Genomic DNA, 27,954 nt, shown 5'->3' on the forward strand with positions numbered 1-27,954 from the left:
CAGGTGAATGAGAGCAGGTAGAAACCAGACATTAGGAAGAGATATTGTTCCCCTATAGAGGATAGTCCAAAAATGGAAGGAGCAAAAACCCTCTTGGATGACTTGTATGGAAAGGGATACTTGTATGTAATTTGGAGTGACTTGTAGAGGACAAAATGATTCTGTCTATGAAGTGACCTGGAAAGTTGTATGCAATTGTTCCTTCCCTTTTTAGGGCAGAGGAAGGAGAGATATCTACTTAACTAAGCTATTAGTTACTGCCCAATACGGCAGAACACTCATCACTCACCAATAAATCATAGGCTTCCTGATTACTGAATAGTGAACCTAAGAGAGTAACTGGTCCCATGGGCTCCATCCAGAGAATACAGATGGGTGAATCTCCAAACTGGGAAGGAGAAGGGGAAGCACTGCTCATATGACATCAGGAGGGCACCAGGTATTCTGGTTTGGGGTTCCTGGTCTGATAAGGATTGTAAACCCAACTGCACTTTGATAGCTATAGGTAAGGATTAAGTTAGCAAGTGTAGGTGCCACCCCGTCTGGAACTGGGTAGTTCCTTTTCATATGCCTTGCTGGTGATTTTAGCCTGGTATTATATTTCTGAATTTGTATATTCTCTTTTTCCTTGTAAATAAACCCAAGAGAATGTATTCCTGTGGTCTAGAGGGACTGAAGGCAGGTGAATGAAAGGGGAAAAAGGGAGAGTGAGTGTTCATAGCAAAACATAGCTGGGGTGGAGAAAAAAGAGTGGGTAATTGGGGAGTGGGTTATTAGGGAATGGGTACAATGGATCTCTGAGCCCCTAAAACTGAGATGGCTCAGAGACTTTGAGTTCAGATTTAATGATTAGGGGAATTCACAAAGTAGCAAAATGGTAAAAGTCTTGAGTCAAAAAGTAAAAGTATCTTAGACCATTTCCTTGAAGAAAAGTAAGGACTGTTTTTAGCAAGACACAGTATCAAGTATACTGGCTCTGGACTCTGAAGGTCCTGGGTTCCAATCCTGCCTCTGAGGCTTATCATCTGTGTTGTCTTGGGTAATCACTTAACCTCTCTGGGCCTCAGTTTCCTTACCCTTAAAAATGAGGGGAAAGGGAGTGGATGGCCTCTAGAGGTTCCTTCCAACTGGAGAGCAGAATCTTGTAACCTTCATGGCAGACTGGTGAAGTCTCCGCACCTCTTTCCATGATTGAATTTTGAAAGAAACCAATTCTAATGAGATATTGCTTCAAAATATTTTTTGAAAGCTTGGACCCTAGATTACAAACCCTTCCTTTAAATCTATGATCCAAGCAGAAGGCCCAAGGTTACACCCTTTAAACAGTTTCCCCTTGTACTCTGGGCTGGTGGGGGTGAGGGGAAAAGCTTAGGCTTTAAATATTTCCTCCAGACTCCCCAGAGTACCAGACCCTCCAGAGAGTTTCTCAATGTAAACCTTTAAGGGCCTCAAAGTTTTCAACAGCACTGTTGGGAGCAGGCCAGCTGGGCAGCTGGGACCTTCTCCATAATCCCAGCCCTTTCCTGGGGCCATGGAGCTGCTGTTACTATTTACTGAAGGTTCCCCCACCTCGGTCTTTACCCCTATTGAGTTTTTGACTAGCAGCATGAAGCCTAAAGCCTATCAGGCATTCCTTACCAAAGTCAGGACTGGATGTTCCAGTTCCTCTGCTTTGTGTTACAAGAACATTTTTCTGATTGCTCTATGCAAATTAACATTTATATTTGGCTGAATAGTCTCATGAGTCAGAAGTGAGTATAGAAAGTTCACTGGCCTGTCCCTACATTGGATATGTCAGATGGGACTTGAAGAAGCAGATAAATCTGCTGTCAGATAAATTGTCATTTCATCCACATCCCCAGTAGTCCCCCAAGTGAACCTTGGCTTGAAATCTCTTTTAGCCCTGGGTTTCAATCTCATCTTTGGTGCCTATTCTTGAGAAGAGTTTATGGCCTCAGTCACTTAACAATTTCCTAGTTGTGAGACCTTGGGCAAGTCAATTAACCTCATTGCCTTGCAAAAATCAGAAGAAAAAAAAAAGAATCAGAGAAGAGCCTGGCTTCTGACTTTACTTGCTTCTAGTTAGCATTTTTTCTTGAATCTCAATATTGACTTCCCCTTTCCCCCCAAAGAGAAGAGGAGTCCTCAGGCTCCATGATTCCTGGGGTCATTTATATGAAATAAAGTCAAGGGAACCCCCTCAATAATAGGAGAGTTGAGAGTGGTAAATTCTCCTCGCACAACTACAGGGAAGATACACAGTTAGGTAATGAAGGGTCTACTACTAGTTCAGGCCAGTCAGGAGATCTTGAGGTTTCCAGGTTGGGGTATCGTATCCTCAAGAAATGGGGGTGAGCTACTACTTTGCAGTTTGACCCAGAACAAACCAAGAAGGGGAAATTACATACAAATGACTAAGCCTAGCATTTTCTGTCTCTGGATTATAGGAACAACCTGGGCAGATGGGGCAACCTTGCAGTTTCAGGGTTTGGGGCCCCCACACTCACCTCCAGAAGGGCTAAGTCATCAATTTCTTCCAATGTCTAAAGGGGAAAAAAGCAAAAGTCAAAAGCCCTAGTGACTGAAAAGATGACCAAGAGCCACAGAGACAGGGTGGTACAGTGAATTCAGGGCCCATTGCTTGGAAATTTCCAATTCAACATCATGAAATCTAATCTCTGAGCCTACCCTGACACATAGTAGGCATTTAATAAATGCTTATTGGTTGAAGACCTGAGCATAAGTCCCAGTTCTACCAGTTTTATTTATCTATGTAAATTTGAGCCAGTTGTGTAACTTCTCTTAAGACTCAATTTCCTCATCTATATAATTAGAAATATAATAATAAAAATGTGTTCTCTATCAATTTCAGGGAATTATAAAGCTCAAGTGAGATATTATATGAGAATTACTTATAAAACTTAGAAATTTGGGATAAATATCAGCTATTTATGGTTATTATTATTATTATTATTAATTATGGATTTAGTTGGGAATTAACTGCTGCACCTGGGTATCCACTTTTCTTAGCCCTCCCCTAGTTTGGGTCTGGCCTTAGAGTTAGCATGTTGTCCCAGTCACCTTCGCTAGAGTCTCCCAGCTTTCACCCTTGGCCTTTGCCGTGGCCATCAGTTCTCCAGTTTCCATGCTCTCTTGGTCCATCCTGCAGGACTCCTCTTGGTTCCTCAAGGTCAGGCTTGCGACACCCACCTTAGTGTTGCTCCAGCCCTGGAAGGGACCCAAGAGGAAAAAAAGTCATCCCTCTGGACTTTCCTCTTGGGCTCTAAGCTACCTTATTTCTTTGAAGAAGAAGGGAAACTTGAAAACAGAAAGAAAACTTTTCCTTCTCTCCTGGCTCAGCCCTTCTTTTGCTTGGTTATAAGATATTCTGGTGAATCCTCTAAAAATCCCAAGACCTACTCTCTTCTCTCCACTCTGCTCCTTCAAATATTCACCAGGTTTTCCTGGAAAGATTTGAGAATTCAAATCCCAGGCCTCATGACTTCAGATTCTATTAATAGGCATGTGTATGTGTGTGTGAGTGAATGAATGAATAATAAATCTACATGTCTCTGTAAATTTATTATGTGTACATATGTCTGAATTTATTGAGTTTGCAGAAGGGTAAGTCTGTGTGTATAGTTGCGGCTATAAATTTGTAGGGTGAATGAGCTGGCTCATCCTGGAAGACCTGGGACAGGAGGTAGTATAGGGAGTTTGCCATCTCAGAAGGACCTAAAATCTACAAATCCAATAATATGGCCATTGATCAGGAATATTTCCTTTCCTTGCTCACAGTTCCCAGTCCACAACCTGGCCCAGTGAACAAACTGGAGCTAGTATTGTTCCTGAGACCATCAATTTGCTGCCTAATGACATTTGGCCCCCACTCGGCATGAGGTCTTTCATTCAGGACACCTGGGGGTAATACACATCATGAAGGAGGCACAATCCCTACCTTCAAGAAGCTTACACTCTACAGGGGAGAAGGAAAAGCTCAATCTGTATGAAAGAAATTTTCAGAGCAATTTGTCAACAACTGAAAAACAAAAAGAGACTGAATTGAGGAAGGAAGGAAGACTGAAGGATGCTGGTGGTTAAAGGAGCCTCCTGGCTCTATCTTGTTCCCTCCTTTTAAAAGGCAATGGCGGGTGGGTATCTCTTCTCTGCATATCACCTATTTCTGAACCCGGAAACTCCAAGCTCACCTGTTTATTAATCCTGTGCAAGCTTAGTAAGTGTTCTGCTAACAACTATCTGTGAGACCATGGCCAAGTCACTGTCCTTTGGGACTCAGTTTCCTTTTCTGCAAAACTATGGGGCTGGACTAGATGACTCTCACATTCTATGATTCAATGAGCTAGCAGAGAGGTCAGGTAGTACAGTGGAAAAAGTGGAGTGCTGGACTGGGGTCAGAGGACTTGAGCACTGAATCTGATCTTCCTGTGCAGCTTTGGAAGGACAATTTATTCCTCTGAGCTTCCTCCCTTCATCTGTCAAATGGAGAAGATAAAATCTGAAAAAAAAAGGAATTTGGTGGCAATCTTTATGTAATTTGAATTAAGTTAATGTGCGTAATGATACCTTGGAGAGGATAAGCAGCTAATACAAATGCAAAGGCACATTTTTCCTATTGTAGTCATTCAGCTTTGAACTGCAAATCAATAATGGGCCCTAAAATGGCCCTAGTAGGTCTGAAGCCCTCTGGGGAAGAGTTTTTTTGGTATAACATCAATAAGTGATCATACCACCATTGCATGAGCCTTTTTAGTGGTGGGGAACTCACTACCTACTTTTTGGATAGCTTTTCTTAAGAATTTTTCCTCAAATATACTCTTCAAAGAGCTTCTCTGTTAGTTATACCAGTTATTCCTAGTTCCTTGGACTCAGAAGACAGATGTCCAAGCCTTCTTCCCTTGGATAGTTTTTTTAAAAACCTAAAGACAGTGGTCACATCCACTCTGTCTTTTTTCTCTAATTTAGACATTCCTTCTTCCTGAACCTGATTCTCAGATGGCAGGGTCTCAAGGCATCTCACCCTCCTCTGGATGTTGTCCATCTTATGAATGTCCTTAATTAAATGGGACACCAAGAACCAGACACAAGATGTCAAGTCTTTTCTGATTAGAGTAGAATATAATAGATCATTTTGTACATCATATTGCCTCAAAACAACTTATTTAAATGTCAAATATAAAGTTAATCCCAAATCTGACATTGGGAAATGTCTCAGAAAACTTATCTAGGTCCCTGTTCTCCCACTCCTGAGGCTGATTGGATTTTAACCTATTTCTAGGTGGACCTGGAATGGACTTCTCACCCTGAGACTTCCTCCAAGGGACTTAGCCCAATATGCACCCCTAACTCTTCAGTCTGGGAGAACAACTTAGCTCAAGTCACATAAATTTCCCTATTCCAAAATTTATGCTCATTCTATTTATTCGTAATTCAATATTCAAAATTTATTCATTCTAACCTGCCCTACCTCTTCTACCTTAACTTTGGCTTCTTGCATGCATGCATTCTAGGTAACAAAGTCATCTCATCAGTCTTGAATACCCCCACATTCGTTTGCATCCCATCTTTTCTGATGCTGCTTCCTACTCCTCTCTGTCTATTCAGATTCTACATACACTTCCCAGTCTATCTGAGGCCTAGTCTTCTTGATGGAATCTATATGCTAAATATGATCTCCTCTTCCTAAGAATAAATCAGAGTACTTAATACAAGAACTATACAATCAAATCATTGAGAATCTGGCTTGGACTATTGCTGTCTTATCGCCTTTGATGAGACTCACCTCTTCTACCATAGATGAGTTTTTTCAGGTCTATAGACTGCTTCTCTTTATCTGATCTGTTCTACTTGTGGCTCAGGGTTTGATGCCCAGAAGGGTTGGACACATTGAATGGTTCAGCTCATCTCTTGGGCAGATTTTGGGATCCTGAGTCAACTTGGGCTGCCAGAGGTAGGAAGTGAAGATTTCTGGATGAAGCTCCCTTCTCTATGGGGATCTTGGAAAGAGCCAGACCCCAGAGTGCTTGTATAGGAAGCTAGCCCAAGGAGCAGCAGGAATACTTACAACTTCGCTCTCAGAACCCAAGGATAGCTGACGCCTCCCTTGAGACTGCCAACTGATGTCAGACGCCTGGCTGGTCACAGTTGAGCGATGGGTGAAGCGGTAACTACTGAAGGATCGAGTACGAGGGTGCTTTATACAAAGCAAGGCCCTAAGGCATGGAAAGTTCTGGGCAATGGCCATTCTGGTGATGAAGAAAAATAATTACTTATACTCTGTGTCTTCATGGATCTTCCTGACTTGAAAAATACTAAAATAGTGAGAAAAAAGATCCCTCTCCCTCCTTTCCCCAACCTTCTATAGGACCAATAAGGCATCTTGGTGTACATGGGGCTCTAGGTTCCAATCCTATCTCTCATACGTGCTAGCCATGTGACTATGGGAAAGTCACTCAAACTATCTGGGCCTTATCTATGAAATAAGGGACTTGGATTAGGTAATCTCTAAGGTCTTTTTTATTTTTTGCTTTAAATCCTATGATATCTATGACCTTGAGATGCCACCTTAGCAGACCTTCCTTTATAATATCACATCTCTTTCCAGGGTAAGAGCAGGGACCTCAGAAACTATCACAGAATATTTGAACTGAAAGAGACCTCAGAAATCCCTTGGACCAATTCCCTCATTTTACAGAAAAAGAATTTAAGGCCAGGCAATTTAACCACATAAACACATAGGTAGTAAGTGACTGGTCTCAAACCCTGATTTGGTGCTCTTTCCACAGTACTGTAGAAGCATCCCTAGAAGAAAGGAATGGATCAATGTCAGGATAAAAAAGAAACAAACCAAAAAATCTCTATGCCACCTGTACAGGACCATCGTTTTGTAGATCCTGCATGACTGAAGATTCCAAGGTGACCTTGGAATGGCAAGAAATAGCCATGATTGGGAGAGCATTTTATTGAGAATGTGTCTAAAATGAAATAAAATGGATAGAAGATTTTTTTATGCCTTCAAAGGGAAAAATAGCATAATAAATAGATGGATTTTCCCAACTCACTATCTCCTACTTTAGTTGATTCAGCAAGCCTTGGCCTTGACATGACAAATAGGTCCACATCCCAAGGAGATAGTTACCAATACCATTAAAACAATTAGTGTAGATGGAGGCAGATAGGTGGCACAGTGGATAGGGTACTGAAGTCAGAAGGAGCTGAGTTCAAATTCAGCCTAGTGGCATAATTACCTAAGCTGTAGGACCTTGGGCAAATCACTTAACTCCATTGTCTTGTTAAAAACAACAACAAAACAAAACACAATAGTGTGAAGGAAGAAAAGTTGGGTCATCCTTGTCAACATGTCCAGGCTGCCCCTCCATCGCCATGTAGAGCACTCATCTGTTCAGAGAATTCCCTCTGCAGATGCTTATCCAGAGGGTTAGGGTCCTATCTCTCTTGGCAGCAAGGATTTCGTACCCACTTCTATAAGCATCCGCGAGAGAATTGGAAAGGGCCTAGGAGACGCTAGCAGGGATGTTGCCGACCCAGTGATAAAGACTGTCTAGTCCATTGGTGCATCCTGGCTCAGGATTTGTAGTACACTATGGCTCAATGCCTAAGACTTTCCTGAAGGATATACCAAACAGAGCAAGATAGATTTATACAAAGAAAGATGTTCAGATCAACCAAATTTCCTAGTGGTTCAAATAGGAAGAAATCTGGATTAGAGCGTCTATGGAACTCTGGAAGGAAGAATTAAGAATAGATTAAGAACAGGGAAGACTTATAAGTGAGTTTTGGAAAGGAGGAGAGGGTGGGGAACTGTTGGGTTTACCTGTACTTGGGGTGGCTGATGGCATAGATGATGGGATTGTGGATGGCGGAGGCCTTGGCAATGATGGCGGGCACTGAGTTCATATAGGGAGTCAGGATGTGAGAATACCTAGGAGGAAGGAGGAGCCAGAGCTATATAGACCCATTTATTCAGATGTAGCTGTCTAGTCCAATATATCCCCTCAAAATTCATCTCTCTGATTTGTCTTACTGGAAGTGCAGGAGAGCAGGAAGCCAAAGCAAGTGGAAGTGTGTCAGGGTTGGAGAGTCAGAGGGGAAGGTAGGTCATCAGCAAGGGAGGCTGGAGGAATGCCAACCCCTTTCCTCTGGTGATTTCCTCTTTCCATTAATGGTTTCTAATGCATACTCATCTGAAACCTGGGATTATTCTAGGTTGTACAATTCATACTCCTTGTAAAACATCCTGGTTGGAAAAATCCATTCTTGTCTTTGGTTATCCATTTCACTGATTAATAACTCTTCCTATGTGAATAGTGGGCAGCTGGGTAGTGCAGGAGATAGAGCACCAGGCTTGGAATTGTTAGCTGTGTGACCCTGGGCAAGTCATTTCACCTTCTTTGCCTCAGTTTCCTCATCTGTAAAATGAGCTGGAGAAGGAAATGGCAAACCATTCCAGGATCTCTGCCAAGAAAACCTCAAATGGGATCACAGAGTCAGATATGCCTAGAAAATGTTTTAACAACAAAAATGTAAATAGTATCTACACTTGGGGCGGCTAGGTGGCTCAGTGGATAGAGCACTGGCCCTGGAGTCAGGAATAGCTGAGTTCAAATCCGGCCTCAGACACTTAATAATGACCAAGCTGTGTGGCCTTGGGCAAGTCACTTAACCTCATTGCCTTGCAAAAACCTAAAAAAATAGTATCTACACAGTGCAATTGTCTTTTTGCTTTGTTTTCTTATTTTCCTTTGCTAACCTCAGAAAAAAACAGACAGTAGAAAGGACTTAAGTGTTAACAGCGCTAACGCTTTTCAGCTCTTGCACAAGTCCCAAGGTTGCTGGGGCAGGCACTCCTACAATTGCCCAAGATCAAGGGCTTCATGAATTGCTGGGGCCAGAAAAATTCATCATCTGGTGGTAATGAGTCTCAGTGCTGAGGTAGACAAGACAGATAATCTGTGATTAGATCTATATGCGCAACTGTACTGCATTGTTAGGAACATAACCTGGGCTCTACGGGCATAACCTTTGGGAGTTCCATAGCAGGCAAGGCATTGGAGGAGAACTTTTGTGGAGAAATAATGATTCCTGGGGAATGTGTTAGCTTCCAGCTGGGCTGTTAATTGCTAATGGCTACATTATTATAAAATATTTATATGTTTATTTTTGTATTATATCATATTTATATAGTACATTAAAGTTTGCATGCTATTTTACAAATATTATCTCATTTTATCTCTAGAGTAAGTCTGGAGACAGATGCTATTATTGTCTTTATTTTCTAGTTGAGAAAACTGAGGCAAACAGAGGTGAAATGACTTGTCCAGGATCCTACAGCTACTAAGTATCAAAGACTTGATTTGAATTCAGGCCTTCCTAACTCCACAGTGTGTTATCCCCTGGCTGTTGCCTTTAATCCAAAGGTGCTCATTCCATTGAGTTCTCTGCTTACTTCAATGACCCAAGTGTCTGCTGTCTACAGGTGCTTGAAAAGAGGTAAGGACCAGGGAAGGAGATACAGTCGCACATTAACCTCAGAATTCCTCCATAATACATCAAAACCTTTTTTTATGTCAGAGGATCGGAGATATAACAGAATTGGACTTTGGAGGCTGTCAAATCCAACTCCTTCACTTTATGGATGAGAAAAGAGCTTAATACTTGCTTAAGGTCACACAACTTACGTATCCAAGCAGAGTTTTGAATCCAGGTCTTGCTAATGCCAGACTAGTCTATTCATTGCATCATGATTAGCATACTACAAGTACTCCCTGCTCATTAATTTTATTTTCTAGAGGAAATAACACTGTGCACTAGCATAGTGATAGAAATACAGAATCCAATTATTTATCTGATCGATACCCTGGTGAACCCAGTATTAGTGGAACAGGGAGGCACTCATATTGAATTAGCAGACTGCCCAATCCTTCCTATTGAGACAACCTAAGCTCTCAGAAAAGGTGGCAAGGTTGACTCTAGGGGACTTTTCTGGCTAGATAATTACCCAGCAAAGGCCACGAGAGCTACTATTGAATAGGGGGCCCAGGACAGGACATAGAGTAGAATGACCACCAGGGCAATCTTTGCCATCTTCCATTCGTTCTTCAACTTTTGACAGTGCCTTGGGGATGCAGTGCTCTCACTATCTCCAATGTTCTGAACAGCCCTAGGAAACAAACATGGGAAAATCATAGTTAACCCAGAACCCCTTGGGATTAGTGCATCAGCCCCAAGGCTGTTATGGGTTTACTGGAGAGGTAGGTAATGATGATAACTGGTCAGCTCTTTGTATGAATGTTAGAATGGAATGGCTCTGAGCATCTGAAAGAAGGCAACCATCCCCAAAAGCTACAAAATGGTTGGACTACTGCTCTTCTGGTTTAATTAGTAAAAGGGTACCTTCATCTGAGAAGCTTAAAACTCAATAGATTTTCATTTTTAGAGAACACCTGTGTCTCCAGTTTTATTTGTCTTCACAACATCCCTATGAAATAGGGCTTGGACTGTTTATTTTTTCAATTTTATAACATGGAAAAATGGTATCAGAAAGGAGCAAAAAATGAATGAATCAATGAACGAAAGCCTTGATCTGTGGTCTTACTGATTACCAATAAGGTCATAATATTTAAAGTTGAAAGGGTGACAGATAGAGACCAGAGAGGCTAAATATAATTTGTTCAAAGTCACATAGATAGGAAAGAACAGGAAGGGGCTTCAAAGACATACCCTTTGACTTCAAATCTATTACCTTTGCTACCCATCCTCCCTCCCACTTTCCCCAGAACATAGGAGGGAGGGGTTGCCCCAGAAAGCTCACTTGTTGGTATCCTGAATGGCCCTGAAGATGAAGATGTAGCAATAGATGATTATAATCAGGGGAATGAAGAAGACAAAACAGAAGAGCAGCATGGTGTAAGCCCGGACAGATGGCGTGAAGGTTGTGTAATCCCAGGAACAAGAAGTGAGCAGCCCCTCAGGAACATAGGCACCTTGGAAGGGGATCCAAAGAAGAGATTGTTTTAAAAACTCCATCTACCTTGAGAACAGGACATCCTATAATTAAGTCTTCCTCAAATAGCTCTGCCTCTGATTCCCCTTTTATCCTTATACTTCATCCACCAGACCCAGTCTCAGCTGCCTTCTTCATGATTCAACCTCTACCAAAAGCCTATCCAATTTCTGACAAAGCCACAAAGGTCATTCCCTTTACTAAGGGCCCATTCAATGTTTTCATCTTACCCACTGGCTATACAGCTTTAAGGTTCATCAGTAGGAAACAAAGGCAATCATGCTGACATCTTTCCCTTTCTCTTAGCTGACCCACCCTGCATATATTTTCTTGTTGCTCTTCTACCAATCCTTCTTTTCATGTCTCATCAGCTTCTAACATTGAGGAAGAAAAAGATTAGGCAAACACACTCAACTCCATCCAAAGAAAGGTGGGAGGCTCCAGGTCAGAGAGTACAGCCAGACTCCAAGGAGGATGAGTGCAGTCTTCTTTTTTGATATCATACCAATAGAGGCCAGAGGTCGGGTGATCACAAAGTACCGGTCCAGAGCGATCACCATCAGCGTTATCATGGAAGTGATACCAAAAAGAGCCCCACAGAAAGCATAAAATTCACATCCTACATGTAAATGCATAGAGAAAATCCATTCCCAAACAATTAATCAATAGCATTGATCAAACATCTATTATTACATAACCTTTGCTTGACAGTAGGGGAATCAGGGGAAGAGCATAACCTCAAAGGATCATATATTTAGAGCTGGAAGAGATCTTTGGAGTTCACCCTTTTGATTTTAGCAATGGGGAAACTGAGGTTCAGAGAGGTTCAAGACCTGCCCAAGATAACAGAAGTGGCAGGGGAAGAATTGAAATCTGGATTCTTTGACTCCAAAGCCAATTCTCTTTCTATGGTACTACTCTAATGACCCCCGAATGCAAGAAATATAGTATAGTCTAAAAAAAATAAATCATGCTTAAGTAAAATAGTAAAGTTTGTTTTCCCCATCTTTGGCTCCTTTGTTTCTCCTCCATCACCCTCTCAGCCACTTTTCTTAGTGATAAAAATACTTCATGTTTGCTTCCACTTCCTGTCCCATTTGATCCTCACATACTCTGTGAAGTAGGAGGTGTGAGAGTAGGAAAAATAATTTCCATTTTACAGATAATGAAACTTAGACTCAGAGAACTTCAGTCACTTATTCCAGGTCATGTGGCTAGGAAGGTGTGGAGGAAAGGATTGATCTCAAGGTTTTGATTCTTATTCAGATGTTCTTTCCACTCAACCTGCCTCTTTATTGAACACTTATTCTGGGTCCTGCCGGCTAAAAGATACTGTAAGGATGCTGGGCCTCGAGGAATTTACAATCTACAGCAGTCAACAACCTGAGGCACAATATAATTAGGGGTGTCTGTGATATGTGTGTGTGTGTGTGTGTGTGTGTGTGTGTGTGTGTGTGTGTGTTAGTGTTAAAGATTCCAAGTGCTTCAGAGATGTAGAGATGAGTTTGGAGCAACTACAAAAGCCTTCCTAGAGGAGGTGGTACTTGATCTGGGTCTGAGAGATAGGTAGGATTTGAACAGATGGGTACAAAAGGGGGAAAGGATTCTAGGAAGTTCTAGGAGTGGGAAATAACCATGATAGTGTATTTGTGGAGCAGTGGGGAGAATGGTTAGGTAGGAGAGTGAAGATTGTTGAGATGATCAAATGGCATCAATATATGTGTGTAGACATATATGTATATATATGAGTTCTACTCATAGAAGAATTCAACTCATAGCCACCTAATTGTCCTAGGCTACAGTTTCTCATATGTAAAATGAGAGCACCATCCCCTTCCATCTCCAGTTCTGTGTCCTCTCTGGTACTGGGTTTCCTCCTTTGGAAAACGAGAGGGTTGAACTAGGGTGATTCTGATGACCCTTCTGGTCTCCATGATCAATGACGCCATGGTGCTGTGAGGGCCGGAGAAATGAGGTAGAGGAGTCTGGAAAGTGATGTCAGAAGCAGTAGAGCTGTACATTTCAGATTGGAGGACAAGACACTCAAAGGATCCTCAGGTTGTTCTGTATCTCTTTCCTAACATGTACATGACAATACCACCCACTCCACAGACACTTAATGGTGGCTAATCAGAACTTGTACCTAACTCATTGAGACAAAAGAAGCTTGAAAAGCCCACCATCTTCTAGTTACTGATCTCTCCTACCTTTCTCTCCAAAGATCCAGCGTTTGTAAAGGCTGTTGGCGAAAAACACCGGGGCTTGGGTAAACGACATGAAGAAGTCACTGATGGCGAGATTGATAATGAACATGTTGGCCGGTGTGCGAAGGCTGCGGCTCCTGCAGAGGCCAAGTTATTGAGAGGCAGATTATTGGAGCCTGTGTAGAAAATTGGTCTTTTACCCTAACTTGGGCAAAGATTATTCCCTTTTTTTTTTTTTGAGATGGGGGATAGGCCAGTTTTAGACACCCTCTAAATGGCCAGGCCTGTGAACCTCATCTCAGAATGACATTTTTAAATGCATAGCATAAAACACATACAATTTACAAAGGAAACTGTTGATGATGTTAGAATATACTTTTTTAAACTCAAAATATTTCTAAAAACCCAAATTAATAGACCTTGAGTTAATGAATCCTCAGAGGGAGGAAGTGAAGAAACTCACCATTCAATGTATATTTATCATTATATTAAAGTTACCTAGGGAAGTAGAGGCAACTAAATGGTGAAATGGATAGAGTACTGGATCTGGAGTCAGAAAGACCTGAGTTCATCCAACTGCAAACACCTATTTTTAGCTTTGTGACCCTAAGCATATCACTTAACCTTGATCTGCCTCAATTTTCTCATCTGTAAATGAGGGTAAAAAATAATAGCTTTCTCACAAGATTGTTGAGATGATTAAATGACATCAATATATGTGTGTGGACATGTATGTATATATACACATATGTATGTATGTGCATACATAAAATTTATGAAGTAAGCTTTTAAGTACTATGCAAATGCTAACAATTACTGTTTCACTTATTCTTACTAAGTGTGGAAATCATTCTTTCTCCCCAGGGATGACTAGTGACCTATCAACCTCCTGAGAAGAAGAAACACAATAACTGGTAAAGTCAATGTCCTAGCATTGAATTGTGGGGATTTTTGATCAGTCCCTAAAAATTATCAGTTGAGTCAATCTGTGATTAGATTCTACTTCCTTTAGTGATAGAATATAAAAGCTTGAGAGACCAGGGACTGTTTCATTTACATCCCCAGCACCTGATCCATGGACAATTAGTAAATACTGCTGATTGATTAAGAGAAGAAATCTGTATTCCTGGAAACAAAGTAGCTGCTCATAAATTGGGGAATGGCTAAACAAACTGTGATATGTGAACCTAAAGGGATTTTATTACATTGGGAGAAACAATGTCTCTGCTGAATACAGAGAAGCCTAGAAAGATCTATATAAACAGATGCAAAGGCACATATGCAGAACTAGGAAAATAATATGCACAATAACTAATAAGAGGAAAGTAGAAAAACGACAGCAAAATAGCTAACCTAAATGTTGTGAAATCCTAATGGCCCAACTTGGTCCCAAAGATGAGACACGAGATAACTCCTCCTCCACTTCTTTACAGATAGCTGAGAGACCATGGGTATGGAATACTGTATACATCAGACTTTTTTGATCTGCTGATTGGTTTACTGAACTTTTTTCCTTTCTTATTATATAAGATAGCTCTCTGGACTCATAGTCTGAGATAGTAGAATAAATGTTTATTGATTGATCGGGTAGGGGTAGAGTAAAAAAGAGATATCTAGTATGGAACTATGTTAAACATGATTGCACCTGTACAGTTTATATCTGATGTTTGAGGGAAGGAGATAGAAAAATGTGGCACTCAAAAAAAAAAAAAAAAGAAGCAAAATGTGGAATTCAAAAGCTTACAAAAAGGATGAATGTTAAAAACTACTTTTGCATGTAATTGGAAAACTTAATTTTAATTAAAAACAAACAACAGCAATAAAAGCATTTTCAAAAAGAGACTTGTTTTCTATAAAATTGTCTGTTTCCATGTTTTCAGGTTTTATTTTTTCCTTCCTTAGATTTCTTTTTAAAAAATTTCAACTGGGGGGGCGGCTAGGTGGCGTAGTGGATAAAGCATTGGCCTTGGAATCAGGAGTACCTGGGTTCAAATCCGGTCTCAGACACTTAATAATTACCTAGCTGTGTGGCCTTGGGCAAGCCACTTAAAAAAAAAAACCTAAAAAAAAATTTCAGCTGGGAGCAGCTGGGTGGCACAGTGGATGGGGCACTGGCTCTGGAGTCAGGAGTACCTGAGTTCAAATCCAACCTCAGACACTTAATAATAATTACCTAGCTGTGTGGCCTTGGGCAAGCCACTTAACTGCATTGCCTTAGAAAAAAAATTTCAACCTTAAGTTGGTAAGATGGGCAACAGGAGGTACTGCTTCGGGATGTGGGAAAGGATTCCCTCTGCTGTTCTTCCTGGTATGGGGTCATCAGATTTGGGGAGCAGCTCATTATATTGCCCCTTCTTCTTGGGTACTGGATAATCCCAGATATTCAAAAAAAAAGGTGCTATCAATTATACCAGTGATTTAATGGCAGTGAGTTTATATTTTTAATATACTCATATATGTTCATATCTCTCCCAGTAGAATATGCCAGGCCTATGAAGGGACCAACTACTCTGCTACTGGGAATTTAAAGAAAAAAATTAAAGTTCCTCTTCAATGAACTTTTGTTCTATAGGAAGAAACACTGTATATAACACAGATTCATGTAAGTCTATACAAAATCAACACATGACATTTCTAACTCAAAACATTTATTAAAGGGCAGATCATAAAGTCAGCTTCTCTTTCACACTAGAAGACTTGGTCACAGTGGTGCCAAACTTTGGAGAATGATTTCAGAAGCCATAGGAGGAGATCAAGAGGGTTGGGGCTTAGCCCTATGTCTATTAAGTTAACTGGCTATCCCCTGCTGCCTGCTCGGCAGGAGCTTATGGTGATTTCCTTCACTACTTCTGAGGGACAGCAGGAGATGTGAGACGTCCTTAGGAAGTGCCAAGTCAATGGTTTCTCAGACCATTAGGCATGATTGGGCCTGCTTTTGGGGAGGTTGGAAGGAGTTGTCCTTGATTGGGCAGTGCCTTTGATGGAGGAGGGAATAATAGTAATGATAATGATAATAATCAGCATTTTCATAGTGTTTTAAGATTTATAAATCATTTTTATATATTTTCCTATTTGGTATTTACAATAGTCCCAAAAAGAAGGAGCTATTGAGATTGCTATTTTATAGATGATAGAAAAGGTGTAAAGGAGCATCTGGGTAGCACAATGAGCAGAGTGTTGGACTTGAGTTTGGGAAGACTTGAGTTCAACTGAAGCCACATATACTTACTACTGTATAACTCTGGGCAAGTCACTACCTTTTTCAACCTAAATTTCCTCTGTAAATCTGTAACATGGGGGTGACACAGTAGTGCCTACTTCCCAGGATTATTGTGAGGGTCAAATGAAATAACATATGCAAAGTTCCTTGCAAACCTTAAATTCCTATTTGAATGTTATTACAGATGAAGAAACTGAGGCACACAGTGTGTGGGGTCACATAGCTTGTTTCAAGACACAGTAGTTAAACCTAAAGTCCCCCAGACTCCAAATCAGTTCTCCATCCACTTATGATACTTAGTTTCCTGTCTCCAGAAAATCTCAAGGTTTAGAGGTAGAGGAGACAGTGATGCTCCAGTTAACCACAGACATGTTATCAGTTCTACAATGTCAGTGTTAGGCATGAACAGGTTAAGAGATTAGTGGTGGTAAACCGGAAAGAATCCTGCCAGCTAACAGGAAGAGATGGTAATGGAAATGTTTCAGCAAGGTTTGACTAAAGAGCTTCAAGAGCCCACTCCAGATAAGCTGACAGGTTTGATGGGCATCCTCACCAACCTTACTGATAAAACTGGCACATGAAAGAGGGGCTGAGGGGCATCTAGGTGGCACAGTGGATAGAGCACCGGCCCTGGAGTCAGGAGTACCTGAGTTCAAATCCAGCCTCAGACACTTAATAATTACCTAGCTGTGTGGCCTTGGGCAAGCCACTTAACCCCATTGCCTTGCAAAAAAAAAAAAAAAAGGAGGGGCTGGGCATGACACCAAGTGGAGTATCAATGGATAGATAAGATAAGAGAGACCTTGTTGGGTCTGGGAGCCAGCTGGCCATGGTAGGCATCAGTGACATCCCATTCAAGTGTGTTTTCAATCAATAAGTATTTCTTAGCCAAATACAGGGGACACAAAGACAAACACAAAACAATCCCTGCCCTTCAGGAGCTTCCATTCCATCGGGGGAGATAACATGCATACACATGTTGGTATCGTTCAGCTGTTTTTCAGTCATGTCCAATATAATGGTTTCCAGTTGGCATTTTCTTGGTAAAGATACCAGAGTGGTTTGTCTTTTCCTTCTCCAGCTCATTTTACAGCTGAGAAAACTGAGGCAAATAAGATTAAGGGTCACATAGCTTAGCAGTGTCTGAGGCCACATTTTAAGTCATGAATATGAGTCTTTCTAATTCCAGACCTGGCTCTCTACCCACTGGGTCACTGGCTGATAGGGAGTTGCTCTGTGAGTTTATTGAGTAGGGAATTCCAGAATGAGGAAAATCCCTCTACCAATGCAGATCAACTTTTTCTCTCAACTTATTATCAGAGAGTTTCCTAGAACCCAGAGAGGTTGAAGGATTTCGGTATGTGTCAAGGTTGACTTGAACTAAGGAAATGAGTTCTGCCAGATGGAAAGAAGAGGTTCTAAGAGAAATTTTAAAGAAAGAATACATCAAACAATTGCCCCATGATTCTTATCTCCATCTTGGTGACTTCTCTGTAACTTCCTTTTACCCTTCCCCTCTCTATATTTCCCTTATTAGATATTATTGTATCCCCACAACTTAATCCTGTATCTGATACATAGGAAATGTTTAATTAGTATTTTTTCATTCATTCCTTCATTTTTCATCTACAAAGCCAACTCTCAATCTCTCGTTCAATGGTGTTTCTTAAAGGGAGATTCTTTGCCTTTGTTCAGGATAAGGGCAAGAGCATACTAGACATCCCTGCCTCTAGAGATGATTTCAGATGGTGGAGATCAGAAACTTCAATCTATCATGTTATTTATAACAGAAACACTTGAGACAGAAAGATAGATATATACAGATTTAAAAGACTGGAGCTGAATCTAATATGTTTCAGCTGAACTAAAAAGAAACAAAACAAATATGAAGAGGTAGCATTCATGATCTCAGACAAAGCAAAAGCAAAACTATTAAATTAAAAGCGATGATTCTCAGTAAGATGGTACCATGTATAATGACAGGTCTGGAGTCAAGAAGGCACATCTTTCCAGGTTCAAATGTGGCGTCAGACACTTAATAATTGTGTGACTCTGGGAAAGTCATTTAACCCTATTTGCCTCAGGTTCCTTATCTGTAAAATGAGCTAGAGAAGAAAATAGCAAACTCCTTTGGGACCTTTGCTATGAAAATTCCAAATGGCATCACAAAGAGTCAAATATGTCTGAAATGAATGAATAACATAAAAAAAGGATAATCAGGGAAACCACAGTTTACTAAAAGGTAATATAGATAATTCAATAGCAACAAAAAATTTTACAGAAAGTTTATCTAATAAAAGACCTCATTTCTCAAATATACATTATGGATCTAAATTAAATTTATAAAAATGAAAACAATTCTACAATTGATAAACTGTCAAAGGATATAAACAGACATTTTTCAGAAGAAGAAATTAAAGTTATCTAGAGTCATATAAAAATGTTCTAAATCACAGTTGATTAGAGAAAGGTAAATTAAAACAACTTTGGAGGGGATGAGGGAAAATAGTAATATTAATGAACTGATGGTGGAGTAGTATGTGGTCTAACCATTCTGGAGAACAATTTGGAATTAGGTCCAATAGAACATAAAGGTGTCCATTCCCTTTGACCCAGCAATATCATTTCTAGATCAGTATCCCAAAGTGATTAAAGAAAACAGAAAAGAACCTGGTTATAAAAAAAATTAAAATATTTATAGCAGATCTTTTAGTTGTGGCAAAGAATTGAAAATGGAGGGGCTACTCATTAATTAGGGAATGACTGAGCAAGCAATAGGATATGATTGTGATGGATCACTATTTTGCCACAAGAAATGACAAGGTGGGTGCTTTCAGAAAAATATGGCAAGATATATATGAACTAATGTAAAGTGAAGTGAGAAAAATCAGATTATTGTGCACAATAATAGACATGCTGCATTGATGATCACCTATGAAAGACTCAGCTATTGTGATCAACACAACGATCCAAGACAATTCCAGAGGACTCATGATGAAAAAATGCTATCTACTTCCATAGAGAGGACTAATGAATTCTTTTTTATTTTCATTTTTTAAATTACATGTAAATATAGTTTTCAGCATTTAATTCTTAAAAGATTTTCAATTTCACATTTTTCTCCCTCCCTCCCTTCCCTCTCTCCTCCCCATGATAATGAGTAATCTGATATAGATTATACATTTATAATCACATTAAGCATATTTCCATATTAATCATGTTATAAAAGAAGAATCAGAATAAAAGGGGAAAAAAGAGTAATAAAGGAAAAACATACAACAAATTTTTAAAAGTGAAAATAGTATACTTTGGTCTGCCTGCAGGTTCCATAGTTCTTTCTCTGGATGTGGAGGGCATTTTCCATCACAAGTCTTTTAGAATTATCTTTGATCCCTGTATTGCTGAGCAATCTATCATAATTGATCATTATGTAATATTGCTGTTAAGGTATATAATGTTTTCTTAGTTCTGCTGACTTCACTCAGCAGAGAACTAATGAATTCTGAGTGCAAATTAAAATATAACTTTTCTCACTTTTCTTTTTTCCCTTTCTTTCTTAAAAATATGGCTTACATGGAAATGTTTTGCATGATTTCACCTGTATAATTGGTATCATATTGCTTGTCTTCTCAATGGGTGGGGTGAGGTGAGAAAGAGGAAAGGAGAGAATTTGGAACTCAAAATTTAAAAAGAAAAATGTTAAAAATGAACAACTAAGAAGGTAAAAATAAAAGGATTAAAAATTTTTTTAATTTAAAAAATAAATAAAAATTAAAAGATTGCTGATTTAGACCTAGAAGAATCTTAAATGTCATCTCCTTCGATCTCCTTTACAGATGAGAAAAATGAGTCTCCAAGAGGTGTGAACAAAGGTCACATAGGAAACAGTAAGAGATGTGAGATTCACACTTGGGCCCTGGGACTCCCAAGTTCACCCCTCTTTCCCCAGGACCTTTCTAAAACAATGTTTTCACTTCCCCACACCCTTCCCCAGAACGCTGATGTTTCAGTGTAGGAATGGATTCCCATGAGAAAAGGCCATGGGAGGTCTTGGCTCCAATAGGTTATCCAGAAAATGGAGGTCTAATGAAGGCCAACCAGAACAGTGAGTTCTGAGAGTTCAGTTCATTGGGATATCACTAGAACAGCTGTCCAACCTTGGAAGAAGATCAGCTTAAAGACCTTTCTTAGAATAGTTGGGCCTGACCTTGGGGAAATTTAGCATAAAGCAATTTGATTCAGTCACCAATGGGATGAGAAAGAATTTGATTCATTCTCAAGTTCAGGTCAGAGCTGGCCTTCAGCAGCTTTGGGGGTCAGAGAATTGTTTTTGATCTTTCTTGTATTCTCATTTCAGCCCCCTTCCCATTCAGGATGTCCTGCCTAAGACCCCTTCAGTTTTTTAATGATTCTCTGCCTCTTAGGTAAGGGAGGCAAATGACTGAGAGATTTGTTCTTCACAGAATGATGAGGGGATGACTGAAAGGGTTCTGCAGAGGGTGTGTGCATGTATGTGTATTTGGAGTAAATTACAATGCAAGGGGAAAAGTTGAGAAAGGCAACAAAGATTCCCCAGCTACCAAAGGAAGATATACAGCCACTCCTGCTCTAAGCCAGAGGAATCTAAGATACCCCACAGAATTTCCAAAGTGGAAGGGAACTCAGTGGCCATCTAGTAAACTCATGCCTAGGAAATAATTCCCATCACAATACACTCCATGAGTGGACATCTAGTCTTTGTTGGAGACATAGCACCAGAGAGAGATGTCATTTCACCTCTGTTAGGATTTCTCATAGTATCAAGTCTGAATTTGCTTCTGTATAGCTTTCCCCAAGCTCTCTGCCCCCCCCCCCTCCAGTTCTGTTGGCCCTACCAACTGTTGGCCAGTTTTATTCATTGCTTTTAGTGAGTCTTCTTCACACCCCGGTTTGAGAATTCCACAAGTTTTCTTTCCACTCTTCCTGATAAATATGAACCCAAGTCCCGGGTACCCAGGGTCAAAGTACCTGCAGAATGTGTAGATGACCAGCAGGTTCCCCAGCACTCCTGTGAAACCCACAACCAGGATGGTAGCACCAATGGCATAGTGGGCATGGTCTGGGACATCTGCCGTGGGGAAGATATTCTGGGAGTGCGGTGACAACGCCTCTGCCTATGGTGAGAGACAAGAAGGACAGAAGTTCATAGACCTAGAGGAGGAAGAGAGCTCAGAGGCCTAATCCACTCATTTTACAGGCAAGGAAACTAAGTCATTCTCATTAAAATGAGAATGTGATGAGACTTGTCAGAGGAGGAGAGATGACCCAAGCAGGGGCAGACAAAGAAGACTCTATTGAAAGGGCAATAGGACAGAAATCTCTTCTGCACACTTCTCTCACCAGCTCATCTCCACAAGGTGCCCTGTACCCCAGTCACTCCTCCTGGAGGTAGAGTATCCTATGACTTCATATTTTAGCTATACTAGATGTAAGTATAAGGTGATGGGCTATTGTAGAAGGATGCATATATCCACGCAAATTTTCATGTATCCATGCAAATATTTCCAAGTAAGACTGACTATATTTTCTATTAAATGTTCTTTTTTTCTCAGATTTATATTCTCTTCCCCCCATCTCTCCTTTCCGTCCTTTTCCATTGAGAAAGCAACCAACCACTTGCTTCTAATCAAGCCCCTGGCACTTCATTTCAATTACTACAGAGCCAGTAATCATGGAAAACCACTAGCTCATAAGGAAGTCTTGAGTATCCTGGGCAAACAGGATCCTGTCTATTTAAGTCCCAAGCATACCTAATCTTAGATTCCTTTCCTAGGGCTTTGTAGGAAAAATTCTCATAGGCCTGACCCAAAGTAAGAATGACCTGAGGAAACTAAGCCTCTTGAAAATCTCAGATTAGGGAAGACCCAAAACTGGTCTTGAATGATCAGACCTCAAAGGAGGAAAGGTAATCTGCAAATTGCAATTAGAAAAATAATTCAGACTACCCAAGATTTTCTAAGACCTGAGAAAACATCCTACTTACCTTCCCAAATAATAACTCACATTCCAATGAGGCTTTAAGGTTAATAGATGCTATCACCAGCCAACAAACCAGGGAGGTGGAGCAAGTGGGCTTTTTAAAAATCATTTTTGACTACTCTTATGATTTCATCAGGAGGCAATGTGATCTAATGGGCAGAAAGCTAGCCTCACAGTCAGGATGACATGTACTGATTGAGAGATCCTGGACAAGTCACTTAACCCATAAATTGCAGAGCAGGTACCTACTTGCTTTGATAAAGAGTTCTTTGAATCAGAGTTCTCTATTGGGATGAAATCACAATGAAAGTCTTAATTCTGATTTTGTAGTTAAATGACTTGTCCAGGGTCACCTAGCTAGAGTTAGGATTAGAATTCAGGTTTTTGTTTTTCTTTTTCTTTTTAATAATTAACTTTTGTTTTTCAAATGAAACCCCATCTTCTCTCTCTCCTCTCTCCCTTCTCCCTCCAATACCAGTGAATTTCAGTTAGTTTGACTCAAGATTCAGTTCTTGATACTCTCTTCAGTCCATTTCTCATCCCTAATAAGGAGGTAATTGCCTCAAGGTCATTAGTAGAGTTGGGGTCATTTTTTAAATAGGCCTATGAGAGAATTTAAGACAATTTCCAGGCCTCCTCCATTTCCTTCCTGTATTATCCAGATAATAAAGCTCAAAAGTTGGCTTCTTTTTCCATTTGGGTGTAGGAAGGGGGACGTCATCTGAGGCAATATTAAGAAAAATTTACAGTCTAATGGAGATGTAAAGAACTAAATAGAAGATCTATCTAAAGTAGACTAAAAAGCCCTCTGAAAGAAGAGAGCATCCCCCTCTTTACAGGGGACCTGAAGCCATTCCCCCCTTCAAGTAAGGGAAGCAACATTACGATAGGGACCTGGTCCCTACGATGCCCCCCACCCAAGTGATCTTGGGTAAGGTATCCCCTCAGGTTCCTCAGTCATATGATGAGATAAGGACCCTCATAAGGGTCCTTACACCTCCAGACCTCTGAGCTATGATCTGATGACAACCTGGACCTGTGCCTGAAGACGGGTCTGGCCTCTTCCTTCTCCTGGTGAAACCAGCACAACCCATCCCATGTTCTTTCTCCACTGGTGAAAATCTTTTATACCTGGATACTACTTTTGCACATTCCAAAATATATTTCTATTCTGGCCTTGGATTCCAATCCACCTCTTCAGGAGTGGTTCAGGGTAGGGATTCTTACTCTTATTGGTTGAAGGAGGAAATAGGATAAGACAAGTCAAATGACCTGCTTAAATAGCCCTTAGTACTGTGAATTCACAATGGAGCTGAGAAAGGGTCTTGTGCATAAAACCTCTAAACCTTACTCTCCAGCCAGTCTCCAGAATCACAGGGGAACATGGGCCAGCAACAGAAGGGAATGATCTAGGGAGTAGGAGGGGGACCTTCCCCTGGCAGAAATTTGTGACTGTGTGATTGAGCCTCATCTGGCTTGAAGCCACAATATGGAGATGACTGAATTTAAAACCAAATCATTATCCAGCTCTCATTGCAAAGGAAGAACTTTCATCAGCCAGGTTAGGAGAGGTTCAGTGTTCATCAGCCAGGCCTATAAAGGATAAGAATTCAGGGCAACCCTGCCTCATGATTATCCAGGTAATGGGGCCCCCAGAATATTTTCTTTTCTAGTCCCTTGCACAAAGTAGGCATTTAATAATCATTTGTTAAAATGAATTGAATTTCTTGTGTTACCCATTCTTCACTGAGTAGCCCAGACCTGGGGCCTCTGGGAGTCAGAGAAAGCTCAGGGAGAGAGTATGAGAGCAAGGGAATCCCACTGGGAGCTTGTGAGGATCGAATGATGCTATGCCACTCAGGTATTTGGCAAACCCTGGCAGGCTACATAAATGTCAGTTATTCTTATCATCATTTCCTTCTTGCTGGGAAGGAACGTGCCTGCATGAGATGGAAGTTGTATATTCAGAGCTCCCCTTTAAGCTGCCCCAGGCCCCCTCCCACCCCCCAGGTCCAGGGAGAGGATGTTCTGAGTCACTCCCCTCATCCTTCTTTTGTTTTTAAGGGATGACCATAATTTTGATAACATGGCCATCCTTTTCACTCTATGCTTTAGTCACTTCACTTGCACCAGAGGCCAAATATTAGTTAAGGCAGAGATGCCACAAAGTGTTGTGGGGAGGATCTTTCCTGAACTGGTGGCTTCTTCCTTTCCTCATTAAGTGATCTAGTCCTCTGCTCCCTACTCCCCACCACCAAAATTAGTTCCTAAGATTGTAGATTGGAAAGGAACCTTGGAGGTCCTCTTATACAACCCCCTTATCTTACAGACCAGGAAACTGAGACCTGAACTGAGGTTAACCTGTTGGCCTTAAGTCAAACAAGTAAGAAGTGGCAAAATCAGCACACCTGATATACATATATATATATAATATATTATATATATATATATTATAATATATATTATATATATATTGCAAGGGGTTAAGTGGCTTGCCCCAGGCCTCACAGCTAGGTAATTAAGTGTCTGAAGTCAAGTTTGAACCCAGGTCCTCCTGACTCCAGTGCTGGGGCTCTATCCACTGCACCACCTAGCTGCCCAGCACCTGATATATTTTTGTTTTTCTTTGCATTCTCTGTGCCTCGCACAGAGCAAGGGCTTGCTAAAGGTTTGGTGATTGACTGAGAGCTTGTCCACATGACCCAGTTATGAAATGACCGAGGAGGGACTGGAGAACAAATCTTCAGACTCCCAGACTAGCCCACCATCTGCTACTAGTCTAGCTATATCTGGTCAAGCTACCAATAGCCACCTTCCAACCTCTCTCCATCCTCATTATCCGGGTTCTGAACCTATCTCAAATCTCCTGTCTTCTCCCCCACCTGCCCTTTCTCTTTTCTGGGGAAGGACTGATTGAATTTCAACACCAATTCCTCATTCCTCCTTTCTGCCTCTACCCTCCCCCCCAAGCTAAAAGGAGATTTACCTTCTGGAAATATCCACCCCTCCCATGGTGAGCTCTAGGAAAATCTGATCATGCAGCATGGAAAACTTGACTCATTCTTTCAAGGCTTATTTTGTAGTGCTCCCAACCCCAGCAAAGATGAGTATCTTTCCTTGTTTCCCACCAAAAATAAATAAACAAAACATACCTCAGTAAACTCCAGTGACTTCCTGCTACCTTCAAATAGTAAGAAATCTGTTATTTGACTTTGACAATCCAGTACAATCTTCTCTCACTTTCCTCCCCTCAATGTACTTTACATTCCAATTATACTGACTCTTCCTAGTCCAGGACACATCTCCCAACAACATAGACCTTTTCACTAGCTATCCCTCATGCCTGGAACCTTCTCCCTCCTCTTCTCCCTCCTCTTTCTCCTCATTCTCTATCTGTCTCTCTGTCTCTCTGTGTCTTTCTCTGTCTCTCTGTCTCTGTCTCTCTCTCTCTCTCTCTCTCTCTCTGTCTCCCCCCCCCCACCCCATGGCTTCTCATCTCTTTCTGTCAATCTGATTGTTGTCTCATTGATTCTCTGGCTCTCTCTGTCTCTGTCTCCCTTCTCTGTCTCTCCATTTGTCTGTCTCTCTTTTTCTCTATCTGTCTCTCTCTCTGTGTCTGTCTCTTTCTCTTTCAATCTCTCTCTCTCTCTCTCTCTCTCTCTCTCTCTCTCTCTCTCTCTCCCTCCCTCTCTGTCTCTTTTCTGTATCTGTTTCTGTCTGTCTCTGTCTCCTAATCTTTCTCTGTCTCTCTGTGTCTGTCTGATTGTCTCAGTCTCTCTCCAGTTGCTAGCACCCTCCCCTCTGAAATCCCTTCCTATGGGTCCCCTCTGTAGCTTTCTCAGTCACAGTTATTTGCATGCTGTTTCCCTCACTAGCATGCGGGTCTCTCCAGTTCAGGGACTGTGTTTTTGCCTGTCTCTGGACTCCCAGCATTTCCTTAGCAGAGTGTCTGACAACATGAGAAAAGCTTATTACCAGGGTCATTGATGGGGAATGTGTTTTCCTGCCTCTGCCTTTTTTTTTGCATTTTTTCCTATACCTGGAATGCCTTACATTCCCCTCTGTACCTACTGAGGCAATAGGAAAAGTTAGGGACTTGGGTTCAAATGCTGCTTATATGAACTTAGAGAAGTTGCTTAACTTCCATGGACCTCAATTTCCTCATCTGATAAATGTGGAGGTTGGATTATTTTATAATAGTCTGAAGTTCTTTCCAAGGCTCTAATCTGTGATTCTATGCGGACAGGTTACAGGAATTTAGGATTAATTGACTTATATAATTTAATTATAAATAAAGTTGAGTGACTTGCATAGTGTAACACAAGTAATGGGTGGAGGAGCTAGGACTGGAGCCTCTGTATACTGTGTCCCAAAAGTCTCAGTGCAATTCCAACTGTGAGACTTCTGCAGCATCAGAGCTTATTTACTCCCCACTGGTTAAAGTGTTTTGGTGATAATCCTCTTGGTCTCTTTCCCTTAACAAAGTGTTGAAAAGATTCCAGAAAGAGAGTGTAACATGCTTTTGTCCCTTCTGAAGAGGAAGATGCTTCACACAGTCATACCAATAAAACTGAATGATCGCTGAAGCTGGGGTCCTAGCTCTGGGCTAGCAAACTAGGAATCCGATTAGAATTCTGGGGTTCTCTCTTCCTCAAAAATTTCATAATCTTATTTCCTCAAAGATGCCATGGGGGGAGCAGGGAGCCAATCCACTATTCCCCTGCTTGACTCTTTTTCTGAATGGCTAATTTGAAAGAGTGGTTCTCCAGATGCTTCACTGAACTTTAATGACCATCTTTTCTCACCCTGATCTGTCTTCTTGAGCAATTGTTCCTCTGACAAGTTAAGGTGTAGGATGGGCTGGGGAGAGTTATGAAAGATGTGAGTGCTGTCTGCCTCTCCAGATAGCTATGGACTAACAAGACCAAAAAAAATGATTCCATGACCTGACTTACCGAGGGGGTGATGGGAGGAAGGTCGACCAGATGGTAGGCATCCCCTTCTGTGTTGTTCCACTCACTGACAGAGGACATGATTTTGGTGAAGTTGGCGTCCTGATCTGGGTAGGAGAGACCCCTTAGCATGGGAGAAAGATTCATGTGGAGAGAGTAACAGTCATTGCAGATGTCCTTTGGGAAGATACTCTGTCTTGGCTCAAAGCATCCACTTTCAGTCCTGGTTCATTTGATGACTCCTTGCCTCTCTTCTCTTTATCCCCAGTAGACTTCAGGGCTCTCTCTTCCTGGGAAGTGAGCAAGACCCTGCCTCAGACTGCTCAGTGGTATTCTGTTATTATATCACATCATCAGTCCAGAGGATACAGCATCCAGGATCTGCCCCCTTTATATATCAAAGCCTGGGGGACTGGCACATGCCCAATCAGGAGCTTGGTCAACTACATCAAAACTGTTCATGTTATCCTTAACTAACAGCCTGGTTTGTGCTAACATCAGATGAAGGAAGGTGTGTGT

The 27,954-nt window shown here is 41.1% G+C and overlaps 1 protein-coding gene across 1 annotated transcript; it reads right to left on the reverse strand.

Annotated features, from left to right (window-relative positions):
- Positions 1 to 1,368: 1,368 nt before the first annotated feature.
- On the reverse strand, positions 1,369 to 27,612 carry OPN4 (opsin 4). The gene is made up of 11 exons (XM_074236168.1): positions 27,439 to 27,612; positions 21,473 to 21,618; positions 13,249 to 13,382; positions 11,457 to 11,660; positions 10,850 to 11,021; positions 10,037 to 10,198; positions 7,853 to 7,960; positions 6,083 to 6,263; positions 3,082 to 3,228; positions 2,508 to 2,543; positions 1,369 to 1,620 (listed from the first exon to the last, which is right to left on the reverse strand). Exons 1-11 carry the CDS (start codon positions 27,580 to 27,582, stop codon positions 1,369 to 1,371), a joined length of 1,686 nt encoding a protein of 561 aa, XP_074092269.1. The 5' UTR covers positions 27,583 to 27,612.
- Positions 27,613 to 27,954: the final 342 nt, after the last annotated feature.

The sequence above is a fragment of the Macrotis lagotis genome, chromosome 4 (genome assembly GCF_037893015.1).
Source record: "Macrotis lagotis isolate mMagLag1 chromosome 4, bilby.v1.9.chrom.fasta, whole genome shotgun sequence".
Lineage (NCBI taxonomy): Eukaryota > Metazoa > Chordata > Mammalia > Peramelemorphia > Peramelidae > Macrotis > Macrotis lagotis.

Bases quoted from the DNA above. Each gene is read 5' to 3' on its own strand.
- OPN4 (XM_074236168.1), bottom strand. From the start codon at position 27,582: ATGAATCTTTCTCCCATGCTAAGGGGTCTCTCCTACCCAGATCAGGAC. The intron at 11,661-13,248 runs GTAGGAGAGATC...ATTTACATGTAG, and splicing joins CTGGATCTTTGGAGAGAAAG to GATGTGAATTTTATGCTTTC. The intron at 2,544-3,081 runs GTGACTGGGACA...TTTCCCCTTTAG, and splicing joins GCTGGGAGACTCTAGCGAAG to ACATTGGAAGAAATTGATGA.